Source organism: Trachemys scripta, chromosome 5, assembly GCF_013100865.1.
Source record: "Trachemys scripta elegans isolate TJP31775 chromosome 5, CAS_Tse_1.0, whole genome shotgun sequence".
Lineage (NCBI taxonomy): Eukaryota > Metazoa > Chordata > Testudines > Emydidae > Trachemys > Trachemys scripta.
Window position 1 is genome coordinate 95092566 of NC_048302.1, and position 16780 is coordinate 95109345.

General features: G+C 40.4%; 1 protein-coding gene across 15 annotated transcripts in view; it reads right to left on the bottom strand.

The window, feature by feature from the left end:
• LIMCH1 (LIM and calponin homology domains 1) overlaps positions 1 to 16780 on the bottom strand; it is a 311947-nt gene that overhangs the window by 102096 nt on the left and 193071 nt on the right. For all 15 annotated transcript variants that reach the window (XM_034771939.1, XM_034771942.1, XM_034771938.1 and 12 more), the window contains 3 exons: positions 6103 to 6209; positions 2961 to 2991; positions 484 to 594 (listed from right to left, as the gene is read on the bottom strand). In XM_034771939.1, coding sequence (XP_034627830.1) covers positions 484 to 594; positions 2961 to 2991; positions 6103 to 6209 — 249 coding nt within the window. The remainder of the gene's footprint in view (positions 1 to 483; positions 595 to 2960; positions 2992 to 6102; positions 6210 to 16780) is intronic.

The following is a 16780-nucleotide window of genomic DNA, read 5'->3' on the forward strand; positions in this document are numbered from 1 at the left end:
CACAGCATTTAATTTCAAAATGTAGCCAATTAAAAACGCCATACAAATAAAAGGGTGAAAAACCTGAAAACAATTCAATATGTTTACAATATGTTTCATTCAACCCAAAACAAACCAAAAAAAGTTTGTTTCAGGTTAAACTGAACCTAATTTTTACCCCCCAGATTTTTCAGTTTGGCTCCTGAACCAAATCATCACTTATTCACTCAGCTCTAAGTGTAATGCTATATGACCATTTTAAAGTCCTACTCCTGGTAATTTCTGCATCACTAGTACCACCTGCAAAACTGGCTACCAAAAAAAGCCAAGCCTGTATTTACAGTTGTTTAGTATCAGCAGGAGCTTTTACAAAAAAGTTAAGTAGCTCACTCCCCAGCCCACCATCCACCTGTAGCTTTCATTACAACAGACATCAGAAAGAATTTTTGTGGGACTTCCAACTTCAATAATTAAAAGCCCCAAAAACGCTAACAAAAAAGATACCTTTCTCATCTGTGCCAGCAATCCTTCAAACTCCTTCAGGTTCAGTGTTGCTCCACTGTATGAAGTGCATCTGTTTGCTGCTTTCCCCAGCCAATAAATGGTAACTAGTACCTGCAGAAATCAGTAAACATTAATTGAAAATCTACACAATTACTTTGCTAAATTTACTTTTCCTAAGGACCTCTTCATTTATTTTGAACTCTGAATCACTGATGGATTTGAGAATTTGTTCTAAATCTGTATTCCCCCCTGGGGAGTGGGAAGGGAGGGTGGTTAAATGGTTAATAACAAATACATGAAGCATCTATTAAAGGTAAAATAATCTTATAGAATTTGCAGCTTATTAAAAAAACATACTGCTGTGTCACGTCTGGCTGAAAAGTAAGCAGCAAAAATAAACCTCAATATTAAAAACTAGGTACAATATTCGAAAGTATTCCCAAAGTGAAGAGAGCTCAAAAGAACTACCTTCCAATAATGAAGGCTTCCAAATCTCATGGTAAAATAAAGTTAAGGGTGGCAGGAAAATATTACTTACTAATAATGGTGTTCCTTAATTAAAATACATAAGGAAATAAACAACAAAATGTTTGTAACAAATATGTCAGGGACTATTTGAAGAAGAGAAAAGGCTAGTTCTACCCACCCCAATATTACTGATAAGATTCAATGCATTTCACCTATAGTTTAATGGCTCAAAATATATCCAGACCAATACTAAAAATAAAAGCCTGGACCATCTGGCAGTTTTTCGGCAGTTTAGGCGGAATGAGTTGATGGTTTCACCTAACTTTCAACCTGACATCTACCCCAATGAAAACACCACCATCAGAACGAAGGCCAAGGCCTAAGCTTATAGACCTTTATATACACACTCATCCCTTGAGGAAGTTGCTCCAGGTTAAGAATAAATACAGTGATGGAACCAAGAAGAGAAACTGATTCTGGCACTGGCAGGACTGTATCTGTTCTGGGGATAGAGAATTTCAGTTGCCTAAGGCTATCAAAATCCAATACCTTTCATGAATGCTAAAATTCTCTTAAATTTTTAGAAAGACAAAAAGTCATTTTCTGGCCCCTTTGTGTCTTATAATTTAAACCTTTTAAAGAAAGTGTTTCAGTTTTATTATAACCCCAGATTTGATGGCAATTGAAATTTAACTAAACACAGAATAACAAATTCATGTGAAAACAGTTCACAGCACATGCTCTCAAGTAAAGTAAAAATACTTGCAGACAAGTACTATTCAGAAATAAGCTGTCTAATTCATTTTCCTACCCAATTATGTGATGAGATGAGGATTATGCTAGGTTCAATTATTTTTGCAAGCACTCAATCATTTGATCTCCTCCTCCCCTCCTTATGCAGGGTTGAAAACATTTCCAGACAAATGTCACCTTTGCAAGCAATTCTGACTGGCTGCCAGTCTGGAGTACAGAATAATGCATCTGAAATGTCTACATTACATAGAAAGACACTTTTATGAATCCTTCTTAATGTTAATTTTAAGAACACTACATCCACATGAAACCTTTTAGCCAATTTCAAGAAAGACAGACACCCCAAATGCCACTGAATGAAAACATTCCCATGTATCTTTGTGTGCTGGAAAACAAAGATATTACTCTGCTGATGACAAGAAAGGCAGGATGAAATAATTCTGTCCTTTTTACCTGTAATCTTGATTGCTGGCTTGAAAAATTATAAGGGAAAGGTCTTGGCATTCCTTTACACTGTAGGGGGATGTCAGCCAAATACAAATTGAATTTACAGTAGTTTACAGCTGACAGTAAAGCCAGATTTGCCTGGCCTTTAATAGTGTAACTAACTCTGGGATTAGCCAAATTCAGACATTTTCTTTTTCTTTTCTTTTTTTCCACTTGACCATTACAAAATCATTACTACTGCCACTGGTTGAAATCAACAAAACGCTAAACTTAATAGAATTAAGCCTACTGTGCTTTTGACAACGTATCCTACTTGGAAAACATACACAAAACTACTTGGAAACTCAAAGAGAAAGCTAGCAAGTCAAATGGGAAATTACAATTCAACAGTTTAGATCCACATAATGTGAATGCAGTTTGGATTGTATTATCATCTTCTTGAAATGCTTTGCGCAAATGTATAACCAAATTATAATCACTGTATGCCCAGTAAATTCAGAAAGGCCAAAAAAAAGTCTAGCTTTTGATGTGTCAAATAGTGTTAATCAAAATTAGACTGGTAGTCAAGAAATTACATTGTTTAGTTCTTTATTTAGTCAGAGACAACAACACTAGCACAGTTCTATTTTGTTTGCAGAGATGGTCTGCCTCTGCAGCACTATAGTTAGTTTCCAATGAACTATTCATGGTTAATGTACTAAAGAACTTTTCAGATTTGCATCACAGTACTAGCTTTTACAATCTAAATTCTAACTCAGTCCAAAGCCAGGATTATCCAGAGAAGAAAGTACTGCAAATTAAATACTTACATTTTTCAGCTTTCTACTGTTGTCAATGTTCCTGGATGCACCCACAAAAGAGAGAGAAAAGAAAAATCAGAAAGCAGACACTGTTTCCAAGAGCGTATATGCAGGAGGTCACGTGGTTCCCCTAACAAAAGCCTGCAGGATGCTTTTGCTGGTTGGAAACACAAGAAAGCTAGGAAGATGTAGTGCATTCATTCATAATGTGGGAGTATTTTGCAATCATTACTGCAATCATTAAATTACAATGCTTTAACAGCAAAGAGAAAATATGTTGTAGACATCCCAGTGCCAAGAATGAAATATAGAGCTGCTGATTTGTACACACAAGGAAGACTAAAGTCCTAAACCCTAAAATCTAGTCTATTGTAGTCCAGTTTTGCTCTGCAATATGTCATGAATACCCAACAGATTTAATAGGAGTTGAACATGCATACACCACGGACGAATTTAGCCCTAAATGTTTAAATAAACATGGCTTGCCCCACAGCAAGTCTCACAAAGAAAATAAACATCATGCAGAGACCGGAAGGAAGATGAAACAATAATACAGATGATATTGTGAACTACAGTCTCCTCTAGTGCACTTGTAGTAGAAGATTTTTGTTCTGCTTTGTGAATGTATATTTAGCACTCCCATTAAAGACTAACACCCTTTTTGGGCAAAGTCAATCTATTTCTTGGCCAGCATTCCTTCAATATGGCTGGAAGTCATAAGTTAGGAACCTACATGAAGTTTAAGGTTGTGAAAACACAAACAACAGGGAAATTATATGACTGCGCTTCAAATTCAACTTATTTTTAGCCAAGAAACTTCTTGGAGAACTGAGGATAAAAGGAATGTGTCTAACAGTTCTGGGTATTAGACAAATAAAATAAATGTACTGCAAATGTTTAGTTGAGATTGTCCCCAGAATAAAATTAAAAGCCAGTTCACTTCAAACTACGCAAGTGCACTCTGGTGATAAATTTATCCGACTGCCAGAAACCAGAATGTTTGTTTACATTTATGAAAATACCGAAAGCTTGAAAAATAAAGGAACTTCAAATAATTTGCCACTTTCCCAAAACATTCTTCTTCCAGTACCTGCACCCTAAAAAAATATTGTTCATATTTTCTTTTCCACTGCAATTTTACTATGAAAAAATGTATGTAACCTGATTAAAGTCAGCCTATTTCTTTAAAGCATTAGATCATAACTTTTATAGCTGAATGATCAAAAATACCGTATGTCTAAAGCACATTCCATTTAAAATGCACAAAAAGAAATCACAAAAAGAATAAAAGTTTTTTTTAATCATGTGCAGTAATACCAAAGATTTATTTGATTTTGTAGCACAGAATAAACAGTCTTTGCTACAATAAATAAGCATTTGAAATAGCTGCAGATTGATGAGTAGACTATGGTGTCTATTTAGTAAAAACAGCCATGGAGTTTTTCCACTACAAGACTCAGATTTGGCTTTTGCATGAACTTGGACATTACATGAAAAACATTTCAGTTAGATTTCCACAGGTGGGTTTCTCTGAAGAGTCGAGGGGAGAAAAGATTTTCTGACAACGAGTAGCTCCACATCCATCTACCACCACGTTTAACTGAGGGCTAACCCCATTCTCCAGTTTATTACTAATTTTTAGTTTAACTCATTTGAACACTGCATCAATCCCAAAATTCCACAGACTATTCTAGGCAGCTGTAGGCAGAATCCTACTGGTTTTGGTAAAAAACAGAAACACCAGTGGAAATCAGGCTAAGAAAGAGGAAAATCAGGCTCACAAAGTCCCCAGGGGGTGCCACAAGCAACCTGCTGCTCACTACCAACTTAACATGCTGTTCTCATTAGGTGTACAGGTCACGCTGTATAAACAACGAAGTGTGGGTGGAGTTGTGACACATCATCATGTACATTTGGTTGTCACACCCTTTTACATTTCTGGAGATTCTACGGGATGGTCTATACTAGAAAATTAAGTCATCCCAGGTACACTATTCAGAGGTGTAAAAAATCCACACCCCTGAGCAACGTAGACAGCACTAAGTTGACAGAAGAATTCTTCTGTCAATTTAGCTACTGCCTCTCAAGAAGGCGGATTACCTATACCAACAGGAGAACCCCTCCTGTTGGCACATGTAGCGTCTACACTGCAGCTTTGCAGCTGGGCTGCTGTAGCATTTTAAGTGTAGACAAGCCCTTAGTCAAATTTATGACAAGATGATTTGCTTTTACACCTCTCATTCCCCTAATTTCTCTTGGTGGGACCATCCTTGAAAGACACAGTGGTCCAGTTGCTAAGGTGCTAACCTGGGAATTGGGAGACCTAGGTTCAAGTCATTCTCCCACAGTCTTCCTGTGTGACCTTGGGCAAGTCACTTACTCTCCTGCAGCCTCAGCTCCCCAACCGTGAAATGGGAATAATACGTCCCTGCTTCACAGAGGTGTTGAGGATCATAGAATTAGTGTCTGAGCACCTCACAACTTTAATGGAGGCCATATATATTGATAATATAATCAACAATAATCTATGCACTCTGCCACAGGAAGCTTTTGCATGCAGTAAACTGGGTTTCAGCTGTGATACCTCATCGTCATAGTTTACACAGAAGTTCCAGGTTCAAATGAAATATTTTGCAAGATTGCTCTACAATCCATCGTTAATTTTGAAGAACAAACAGACTGCAGCTTTCTCTACCCTGAAAGGTCTTAGTTTCACAAGAGCCTTCAATTAGTAGATCAAAATTACTGATCGGAGTCCTATAAAGCATCTTGAAAACAGTTTAATCTGCAATAACAAGGCCTGGGATTTTTTAAATTCACATAGTGCTCTAACAAAATAGATACAAGAGAATGTTATCAATCTAGGGTGCTCTTTGAACAATGCTTTTATTAGCATTGCCCTGGCATTTGAAAGCTTTTGTGCTTGATATCACTGAAAATAAAGAAAACTAGCTTCTTTCTCCGAGGGGGGAATTTCTGAACAGAACATCTAGTCTAGGCAGCAACGTGGATTCTGAAAGCTTAGCTTGTCTCTCTATTTTACATGAATGTCAGTATCTACAGCCCTTTTTGTTCATCCTTAAACATTTACAATTAAACTACACATATCCACAGTGTTAAGGCCCTAACTATAAACTGGTATTGTACTTACTTGACTGTTATTCTGTTTGATGTGTCCTGAAGGTCACCTGGGTCAAAAAGTTGAGATTCTTTAAGCCCCAGCTCTTTGCAGCCTCTTAAAAATAAGATGGTGTTGTCCTGAAATGAGGCAAACAAAATTTAACTCCTCTTTATTACAGAAGATTATCTCAATGAATCAACCCCTCCTCTTGCTTACCTAAATTACTGGATCATCCAATCACTTAATCCACTAAATCTAGGACTAACATATTGCCAATTATATAATAAAATTTTACTTTGAAGATTCCAGAGAGGAAAAGAGACACATTTTATCTTTGAAATCCATAACTGCACCTCGTTCATTCAGTTCTCCTTGTCAGAAGTCACATGGCAAGATTTTTTTTAATATATAAAAACAGTTGATATGCCAGCTATCTGCACAACTCTGATCCACAGCAAGTCCTGAGGCCAATGGCCATATTTCAGAACCAGTCAAAAAGCACAGGTATATAATATATTAATTCACCATTCTAAGTGTGCTACAAAGATGTTAGGTTTACATTAACTGGCCAATTACTTCTAACTAGTGTACTTAATTACTCTGCTGTCCTCCCTCCTTAGCCAGCCAAAAGTGGGGGGCAGGGAGGGGAGAAAGACAGTCATTCTCTTCTTTTCCTCAAGCTGGAAATGTGAAACCACATTTTTCAAACAACAGACCTTTTCTACACAAGAAAGATGCACTAATTTAGTTAAATCAGTGTCCACACAGGAATATGCATGCTTAGGCCTGGTCTACATCTAAAACATAACTATCTAGCTACGTTGCTCAGGGGTGTGAAAATGTCACATCCCCTCAGGGATCTAGCTAAGACGACCTAAGCCCCAGTGTATCCACTGCTAGAATTCTTCCATCAACCTAGTTATCACTCAAGGGGGTGGATTTTTCTACAGTGATGGAAAAACCCTTTCTGTCGTCAATCTAAGACAGAGTCGACTGAAGTTAGCAGACATAAATTACATCAGCATAAAGCGGTCACAGTTAGTATATCACTTGTGTAGACTTGGCTCCTAGCATCGGCACTGCGTGTATGCATCAGGAGGGCTTGTATCAATGCACAGTGTGGTAAAACCATGAGTATGTATCCCAGTGTGCAACTTGCCGTCATCTGGCACATTGTCTTTTGGAAAATTTTGGCAATCCATTGTGGGGCAGAAACAAGTCACACAGGGTGACTGGGAGAAAGGGGTCAAGTTCCTATCATGCAACTGTTGCAATTCCATAATACCATCCATATCCATATCTATTTTCATGCCTTATCTTAAAAAGCCCACAAACCCATGTAGCACTTCACACTGTCAGCCATCTCTGACAGAAGTGTGGAGCCTGCACAGCTCTGCACTATTGTCATGAGTGTTACAAGCACAGGATGAACGATCCTCTGGTATTTGCAGAGTCGCAGGATAAAACCGTAGCAATGAGTGCTGGAAACGCCCTAAAAGTGGGAGGGGCCACCAGCCCCTGGACCGGGCCCCCGCCCCCACTCAGTTAGCTCTGCCCGAGGCTCTGTCCGCAGTCCATCCCCACTCCACCCCGACGCCCTACTTCCGTTCAGCCTCTTCCCCCGAGGCCCGACCCCTACTCTGCCTCTTCCAGCCCCAGGCCTTCCCGCCAAGACCACCCCCGCCCACCACTCGCCCCTACTCCTTCCCCTCCCCCAAGGACCCTCCACCCACTGCTCGCTTCTCTCTGCCCCCTCCCCCAAGCCCTCCTGGCGCTCACTCCTTTCTGTCCCCTCCTGCCTTCAGGGTGAGCGACAGGGGGAAGAGGAGCAAGTGGCAGGAAGGGAGGCACGCCACATCCAGCATCTCTTTCCCCATTTGTGGAGGCTTAACCTCCCCAAGCCACTTATACCTTCCAGCCCTGGCTCCAACGCAGGGACACCAGAACGAGAGCTGCACTGACAGTGGCGAAATGAGTGGCGATCACTCTAGGGAAGGTTGCAACGCTGGATTGCTATTGGTCAGAAGGAAGTCATTTGGAGTTAGAAAATCCATAGTGAGGGCCACTGTCATTCAAATACGTAGGGCCATTAATAGTCTTCTGCTACACAGGACTGTCACTCTCAATAACATGCAAGACATAGCAGATGGATTTGCAGCAACAGGATTCCTGGACTGCAATGGGGCGATAAATGGCACTCATATCCTTATTTTGGCACCTGGCCATAGAGTACATCAACAGAAAGGGCTACTTTTCTGTAGTTATGCAAGCATTGATGAATCACCGGGGACACTTCACCAACATATGGTTTGCACCAATTTAACTATATTAAGAACGGATACCTTTTGTAGACCCAGTATAACTTTCTCCTGTAGACAAGTCCTGAGGTCACAGGGAACAAGTGACAATCAGGGTCTACGAGCTTCCGAGGAACTGCCAGAGCATTAGGAATAGTCAGTTAAGTTTGGGCAGGAGGTAGCGGACTGCACAAATTTCTTCACCCATGCTCCCTCCCTACCCCTTCTCTCTTCTTCCTTCTGAAGATGACCTGCCTCCAGTTGGTGGGGAATAGTAGTGCCATAAAGTGTGCTGGAGCAGTTTTGGGTTCTTTTCTTTTGAACTTCAAAAATAATTTCAGTAGGAGGCTAAGCAAACATTTGAAGCTTTTCATCCCTCCCTGAACCCCTTCTCATCTATCCCTATTTGAAGGGAAACAGTTACAGAACAGAACTCTCACCATCACTACATTTGTTCCCATGTCTTTGTTTATGTTGCACTTGCACAGATCTGCAAGAACGTCACTGTTTATTTTTTCGGTGTGCAGTGATCAGCACACTAATCGCTCTGGCATGCAGCATACCAACATCAGTGCAAAAGAAGCTTGCTGTCAGCAGCCACATTGCAAAATCTGGGCTCAAAGAATTTAGAGTGCTACAAATCTTCCTCCGACCCCTGGCTAAAATTTAATAGCTCTGGAGGGAAGCCAGAGAAGAAGCAGCATCAGTTAGGAGAACAGAGAGCCTGCAACCATGAGAGGAAGTCTCATTCGTGACATGAAAAGACTCTTGTAAAATTCCCATCTGTTTTGCTATTTGCATTATAATTTTTCCACACTAATTCCAACTGAAACATGAACAATACTGTGTTTTGCCTTTGAAGGAGCACAATATGGTTTGTTTCCAAATGGTGGGTGGAGCAGGGTTCAACTCTAATAAAAGTTTGGTTATCTAAGTGTGAAGCGTTTTTAAAAAGTAATTTTTGTTACAAAATATCCAAGACAAACAGACCTAATAGACTTGGGAAACGATCAAAGGATAGGATGACTCAAGGGATTTTTAACAGTGCCTCTTCCCTTTAGGTCCAAAATTCCAATCCAACCTATGTCAAGAGTGATCAAAATTGGTAACCGCACAATGGCTGTTTGGTGGCCTACGTGAAGTGGGATCCCAGTTCACTTAACAGCCAAGCGTTCATATAAAAAAAAAAATCCACTCTCACAATGCTAAAGCAGTTTTTGCATATGCTGTTGCAGTGATTGTGACAATGAAGTCAACATTTGAAAACAGTCACAACAACACAGTATCATGAGTTATTTCCTGCTTTATAGTTATTTCCTATTTTAAGTATAGATAAGCGTGATAAAGAGGGGATAACAGTGGATTTTTAAAAAATGGTGACCACTATAAGGTATGTTTTTTCATCCCTGAGGTTGGATTTTTTTTTTTTTTTTAATATTGACAATTTTATAGTTTTCAGTTCCTGGAAGCCCTAGAAGCATAGCAACATTTATTTAAGGAAGATAAATTGATGTTTGAAAGTGACAGATGAACAGGGTAAACCTGCAAAATGTTTCACATTCCTAGAGGCTGCCAATCCAAAACCAGAATGCTTCCAACAGTACTACTGAACTGAAGCTTTTCTGGTTTGGCTCAGTACTACTTAAAATTGTGTTTATTGTTTTTTTAACATACTAGTAAACTATCCTGCTAAACCACGAGCGGGGGGGGGGGGAATTTGTTATTAAAGCACAGGATTGGGAATCAAGTGACCAAGATTCTCTCTCTGGATTGTCACAACTTTCATTGGCAAAGTTACTTTCTGGGCTCCATTTTCTTCAGCTATTAAAATAAAGGGAGACCTTGCTTCCCACATCTCACCAGGAGTGCTATGAAGCTCAGTTCAATATCTTCACTGCTTTGAAATCAGCTGATGGAAGGTGATCCAATTTTTTTTTAGTCGCATAACTATATGAAGGATTTCATGTAGTATCTGGATACTAAGTGGAAAGACGACGCATTTTCTTTTTTTCAAGCTCACTCAAGTATCTTAAGATTTAGAAACGCTCAGCAAAAAGTTGAAAATTTTATATATTTGAGGTTCAGAAAATAATTCCTTTCAGATCCTGCATATGCAGCAATGCATAATTAGTGTGGTGCATTAAGTGGGCAGGAGAGGTTGCCTTCCTATGAATGATCTTGCTCATGGAGGCAAGCAGGATATTGCACTGCATGGAGAAACTGTCATCTGATAAGACACATCACTTCCTGTGCTCCTTTAAGAAAAACAATGGTGTCTAAAGATTGTTACTTTTATTTCTTTGTTTATAGCAAACAAACACAGAGAATTATTTCAATCAATAAGACATCTTCCTCTGTACTTGTAACATGTAATGTAGAGGAAAAAATGACTTTGGGGTTAAGCTCTTCATTTTCTTTTACTAACATGCTGGATGTTAAACTTGGAAGAGGTCTAATATTGATAAAGCTTTACAAGTTATAACTGGCCACTCACCAAAGAAATATGTCAACACCATGACAAATACAGGATAGAAACATACGATGATTTTAAGCATTAAACAGTCTGACACTGGTCTGAGAGAACTCATTAGGCTTGCTATTAGCATTCACATACAAGCAAACCTATCTTGCTTACAAAGATTACAAATTCAAAAGTTATTGGTCTAAATCCCGTGCTAAAACTGACAACTTCCGGCTTGAAAGATTATAGTGTATATGAAACACTACAGGCTTTCACAGCTGAAATTCAATATAGGCAACTTTTCAAATTTAAGGAACAAGACAAAAACTTAGTTACTTGTGTAGTATTATAACATTTTCCACACCCAGTGTGACTGACATAAAATCACAAAATCCTTATTCCCACAGAAAATGGAAATTGATGTTTGCTTAGAATAGCCAACCTGTAAAATCACTGTACTGTACATTCATACAGTAGCAATGCCAACTCTGAAAATAAGACAGACTAGTGTGAATCAAACATTCACAGCAGGCAAATTCCCTCCCTATTATTTGCTGATCAGATGCAAAGGCAAACAGCTTGAATTGGACTATCTCCATTCATTGCATCTTTCACAGCAGCAAAATAAAGTATTCACACTCGTTTTTACAGTACAGCACATTAGAATAACTGCTCAATAGTTAGGTATGATCCCATGACTAATTATTGAATGGTCTAGAACAGGAATAAGGATGAACTCATTAAAAAAAAATCTATATAACACTGGATGCTGTGAAATGAAGGGGCTATGCTGACAGACAACGTCAAAACATATTTGAAAGATTGGCTAGATTTGAAAGCTTCTCAGTAGCATTATCATGTTTGGGAGCAGAGCAATGTGGGAACCTGATTTTCTGTTTGAGGGAGTTTCACAATTTTGAAATTTCCCGAATGGAAGAAAACTAAAAATTACAGAGTTTTCCACAAACCAAAATTCTCAAAAAAAAATTGCATTTTGTTGACAAAAATCAAAAATGTTTTGTTCCTATTCAGACTTTTTAAAAAAATTATAATAGAAATATAAAATGAAAAACATTTGAACAGAAAATCATTTTGAAACAGAAAAATCTAGATGTCCCATTAAGGTTCAAATATTACATTTCAACCTTACTGAAAGGATTGGATTTTTTTTAAATTTTCACTTGGAAATCAATTTTGGTTAAAGACAACGTTTCTGCAAAACATTTTGATTTTGACAAATCAGCATTTTTCAATTTTTCAGTTCTGTCCAAAAATTGCTGGCCAGTTCTCTATTTAGTTGCTGAGCTATTTCGCAGCCAGAACTGAAGGAAATACCCCAAGTCACAGAGTTAAAGGCTATTACACTGGGTGAATGTTGTCCATATTGTTTTTGCTACAGAAAAACTCATTTGCTCTCTGTTTTAATAAGTGTTACATACTGTGGGAAGAGGAAAGCAAAAGAGAAGTTAAGATGGTGAGGAAGGAAGCAGAAGGTAAACTTATTGGTAAGTCAGTTTTGACCCAGTCCTCTCCTCTCCTCCTACCACAGAATTCCAGACCAGCAAGAATTATAGCCCTATCTAACCCAAATGGCAATTGTTATTTACAGACATTATAATATCCAGGCTTCACCCACTCACATTCAGTAACTTAGAAAGCAGACAAAAAGTCAAGGTCTTAATATGAGGGTTGCCAACTTGGTGATATTTAAAAACCGGACACTCCAGCAGAAGTGCCGGAATCTCCCCTGCCCCGCCTCTTCCCCCGAGGTCCCACCCCTACCCACTCTCCCAAAGCCCCCCTACCCCATCTCTTCCCCGGAGACCCTGCCCCATCCACTCATCTTCTCCCTTACCCCCCGCCTGCTGCTTTTCCCCTCCCCCCAGGTCAGGAGGGACTTGTCCATGGAGTCAGGGCTGGGAGCTGCAGCTGCCAGACAAAGGTAGGAGGCAGCCCCGGCTGAGTAGGAGCTGGAGCAGGTGATGACCCAGTCCCTCCCCGCCTCACTCACTCGCAGTATCCAGACTTTGTGTTGTCGGTCAATAGATCTGACCGGACACTGTCAGGTCCCCTTTTCGACTGGACTGTCCAGTCGAAAACTGGGTACCTGGCCACCCTACTTAATACTAAGAATAGTGAAGAAAGAAAGTAAAGGAGGAGGAAAGGCAGGAAAAGAAAATGAGCAGTCTACCACAAAGTTATTGGCTCTCCCCCCTCCTAAACGAGATTTCATGACAGTAAGGAGATGGGCAGTGTGCAGGCAGTGCTTAATTTGTGCGAGGGCTGAGCCCCAGCACCTCTAGGCTTGGCCTTTCATAGCCCTGGCACCTCTGGGCTTGCTGCACCAGTTATGAAAGTAAAAAAATTGCTTGCGCCCCAGCACCTCTTTCATTACAAATGAAGTACTGTGTGAAGATAAGGAGGAGGAATTACTCAGCATGGAACCCTATAGAATTTTGGGATCAAAAGTGAACCTTAGAAAATGAGTGCAGCAGTAACTAGATTAGGACGGAGGAGGAAAAAACCCTAGAAAAACAATTGGTTGAATGAAGGTAGAACTGTAAGACTCAAAGGAAGGAAAGCTGTGAGAGGATGGGGAGAAGTCTGGATGAGTCTGAAGTTTGTCCAAAACACCTGCAGATAGGGTAATTCAATATCAGTGCCCTTATGTGCCTCCCTGAAGAGAGGGTAAAATAATAAGATCACTTAGGAAGAAAGCAAAGAAAGGATTTCTTTCTCAAGGGATCAAAAAAAAAAAAAAAAAAAACCAACAAAAAACTAACAGCCACCTTTTAAACAAAAGGAAAACTCCAGTAAAGGTAAATGGGTCTGATGAGGTCCTTTGTCATAACTGGACTCTTATGTTTATTTACCATTTGGTTTTGCAGCACTTAATTGGCAGTTAATCAAGGAGGAAAGTTTCCTGCTACCAGCAGACACTCAGCCACTTAATGAGAGAGAAAAAAATCTTAAAATCATTAACTTTTCCCGTATACCTTCCAAGATAGGATAGGAATACAAGAGTGGTGCAGAGAAAGAAGGAACCCAGCATGAGCAGAACAAGAACAACAAGCAGAACAAGATAAGAGTAGTATCCAGCACAGATCTAAACAAAAAAAAAGTGTATTAGGTATGGAAACTAGCAGTGCCTGGATCAATACGATATAGGAAAATGGCTTAATATCAGCTCAACTTGTTCTTTGGGGATGGAGAGGGAACAGTTGCCCAGATGCCGGTTCCTCTTGTCTTTTCAGGGCTGGCCTTCGTGTTTTTCGCAGCCAGCAAAATGTTTTACCGTCAATCCCAAATAGGCTCTTATATTGTATGATCCTACCCACTCTCCATTAATATGGACAAGGATGTTATGATTTACCACCCCTTTTTTTTTCTGGGAAAAAACCTGAAAAAACAAAAACCAAGGTCCCCCAAAGGTTATTAAATGAAACCCAAGACACATACTAAATGATTCACATTGTAAGCATATTTATTTCTCAGATATCAACAGACACATTGTTCAAATTAAAAGCTTGCAATTCTAAGAAAAAACAGAAGCCCAATAATAGAGTCCCCAGTCAAACAAATTAGATCACTTTTTTGTCTCTCTCCTTACATAGTAATACACATACCAATTGAACTGCTTTTTAAGCACATCACATATAACACAATGTTGACCAAGCTAATCAGTGTTCTCATATCTTGTCTAGCACATTTTTTAATTATTTGTACTCTGGTGGTACCCAGAAACTGTAATTAAGTTTGGGCTCTATGTGGCATGCACTGTACAAACACACAACAAAATACACCTGAAGAACTTACAACACAGATAAGACAGATCTAGGGTTGGGATGGAAGGGTATCCAACATGCAAGCACGGTGAGGTGGGTGATGAGCGGCAAATGTTAATTCTGCAGATTTAAAAAATTTGTTTTGTTTTATAAATTATAGCGGGGAACGATGTCAGAAGGGGGAGAGGATAAGTTATTAGGACCGTAAGAGCAGGGGGAAAAAGGGTAATACTGAGGGTGAGAGAGAAGGGAAAAACAGAGGAGGAGAAAAGAAGAGAAAGAAAAGACCATGCAGGGGCAAAACTATGTGAATGAAGTGGATATATATATATCCAAATCAAAGGAAAAACAGAGCCTTATGACATCACTGCCATCCAAAGATATCCTGCAGCTGGCTGCCTCAGCTCACAGCTCCTGTCAGGGGAGGAAAATTTCTTTGTTCCTGGGGCTACTCCACCCAGAGTTTATCTTTTTTCACAGGCCCACGACTGGAGATATGGGTGGGAGGAGGCTGTACATGCCCTGGATGCCTGTCATCACGTCTGATCTCTGCCAATGCCTGTTAGGTGCGGACATGAACCTGAATACCTGGTTAACAAGGCTCTCCATCTTTAAGACTAGTCAGCAGGTTAGTGTCCTTTCACTTCTCCTTATCTCAAACTTTGACAGGTCTCTGGTTCGTGCAGGGGAAATTCTGTTGTGTTTTCTGCCCACCTTCACCCCCTGCAGAGTACAAATTTCCTCATTGGGAGAATTTGTGAACTGAGCAACCATTGATGCTATCGCTTATCCCTACAGACAAAGGGCTGGGGAGGGAATGAGGAGCATTCTGCAGTATGTACGTACCTGAACGTATGCGTAGTTTTTGTATCTGGAGGGACAAGATAAATTTTCAAACAAACTGATCAACTGATACCCTAATCTTTGAGGAGGGAAGACTCAAACAGTGGGCATTTCTCGGATTTGCCACCACTGGAAAACAACCAGTGTAGACTAGTTTGCCTACAGACATAAGCCAGGTTGTGTCCTGCAGACTCTATACTTCCGCAGGCCATGCTCTGACTTTGAGGCCAGGATAATCATAGCCATATGCCTGCTTTCACCTCTCCTTGGACATGGGGTGCCTTCATGCCATTGTGGCTACTGGCACCTCAAAGATATGGTAGCAGCCACTTCACAACACATACAAGATTCCTTTCCATCCCTATCCTTTACCCCTTCTAGAGTTATCCAGCATCCAGTCCCCACTATTTATCTGCTTGACAACTTAGGCCTCCATGATTTCCTGACTTTCTCTACAACCCTCTTTATTTTTGATCAGTGATCTCAGAAGGAGAAGGGAAAAGAACAAGGCTATGTTTAGTGAGCAGATACCTGAGCAAGGTAAAACCCAGACCCTACTGAAGTCAGTGGGAGTTCACCCCATGATTCCATTGCAAATAGGGTGACCAGATGTCCCAATTTTATAGGGACAGTCCCAATATTCAGGGCTTTCTCTTATATAGGTGCCTATTACTCCCCACCCCGTCCCAATTTTTCACACTTGCTATCTTGTCACCCTAATTGCAAAGAAGCTAAAACTATGGGGAGGACAGAGTACAGATGGCTAGGGCTAGAGGGGCTCAGCACCCCAAATCTATCTCTGCTGCCAGAGTGATCCAAAGCATTGCTCCAGCACCTGAAATAGAGGGCAAAGCTACGCTCCGGCATTTCAGAACTAGTCACAGCACACTCCCTACCCATCAGCTTCGCTCCACTCCCAGCTTCCCTGTGCACATGCACCCACCTGCCGACCTTGCCTGAGACTTGTAGTCTGCCAAGGGACTGGGCTCCCTGCCCCACCCAGCTGGCTTTAGGCTCTGCACACTAGAACTTCCACAAGGCCGGGCAGGAGGCTGAGGCTACACACTAGGGAAGCAGCAGTGCATGTAAGCTGGGTTGACTGTGTTAACGTCAGCAGCGACTCCCTAGAGTTCAAGGGTATAGGCTTTGCCTGATCAGTATTGGTACCTTGGCAAACTGCTCTCACACCCTGCAGGCTCCTTCTGGACACCAGGGACAACCCTCTGCCCTTCCCTAGCTCTGCTAGATCACAGGGAGTTATTCATTCCTCACCCTCCACCCCTCCAAAAAACCCCATCTTATCTCCTACTCCTTTTGCTACA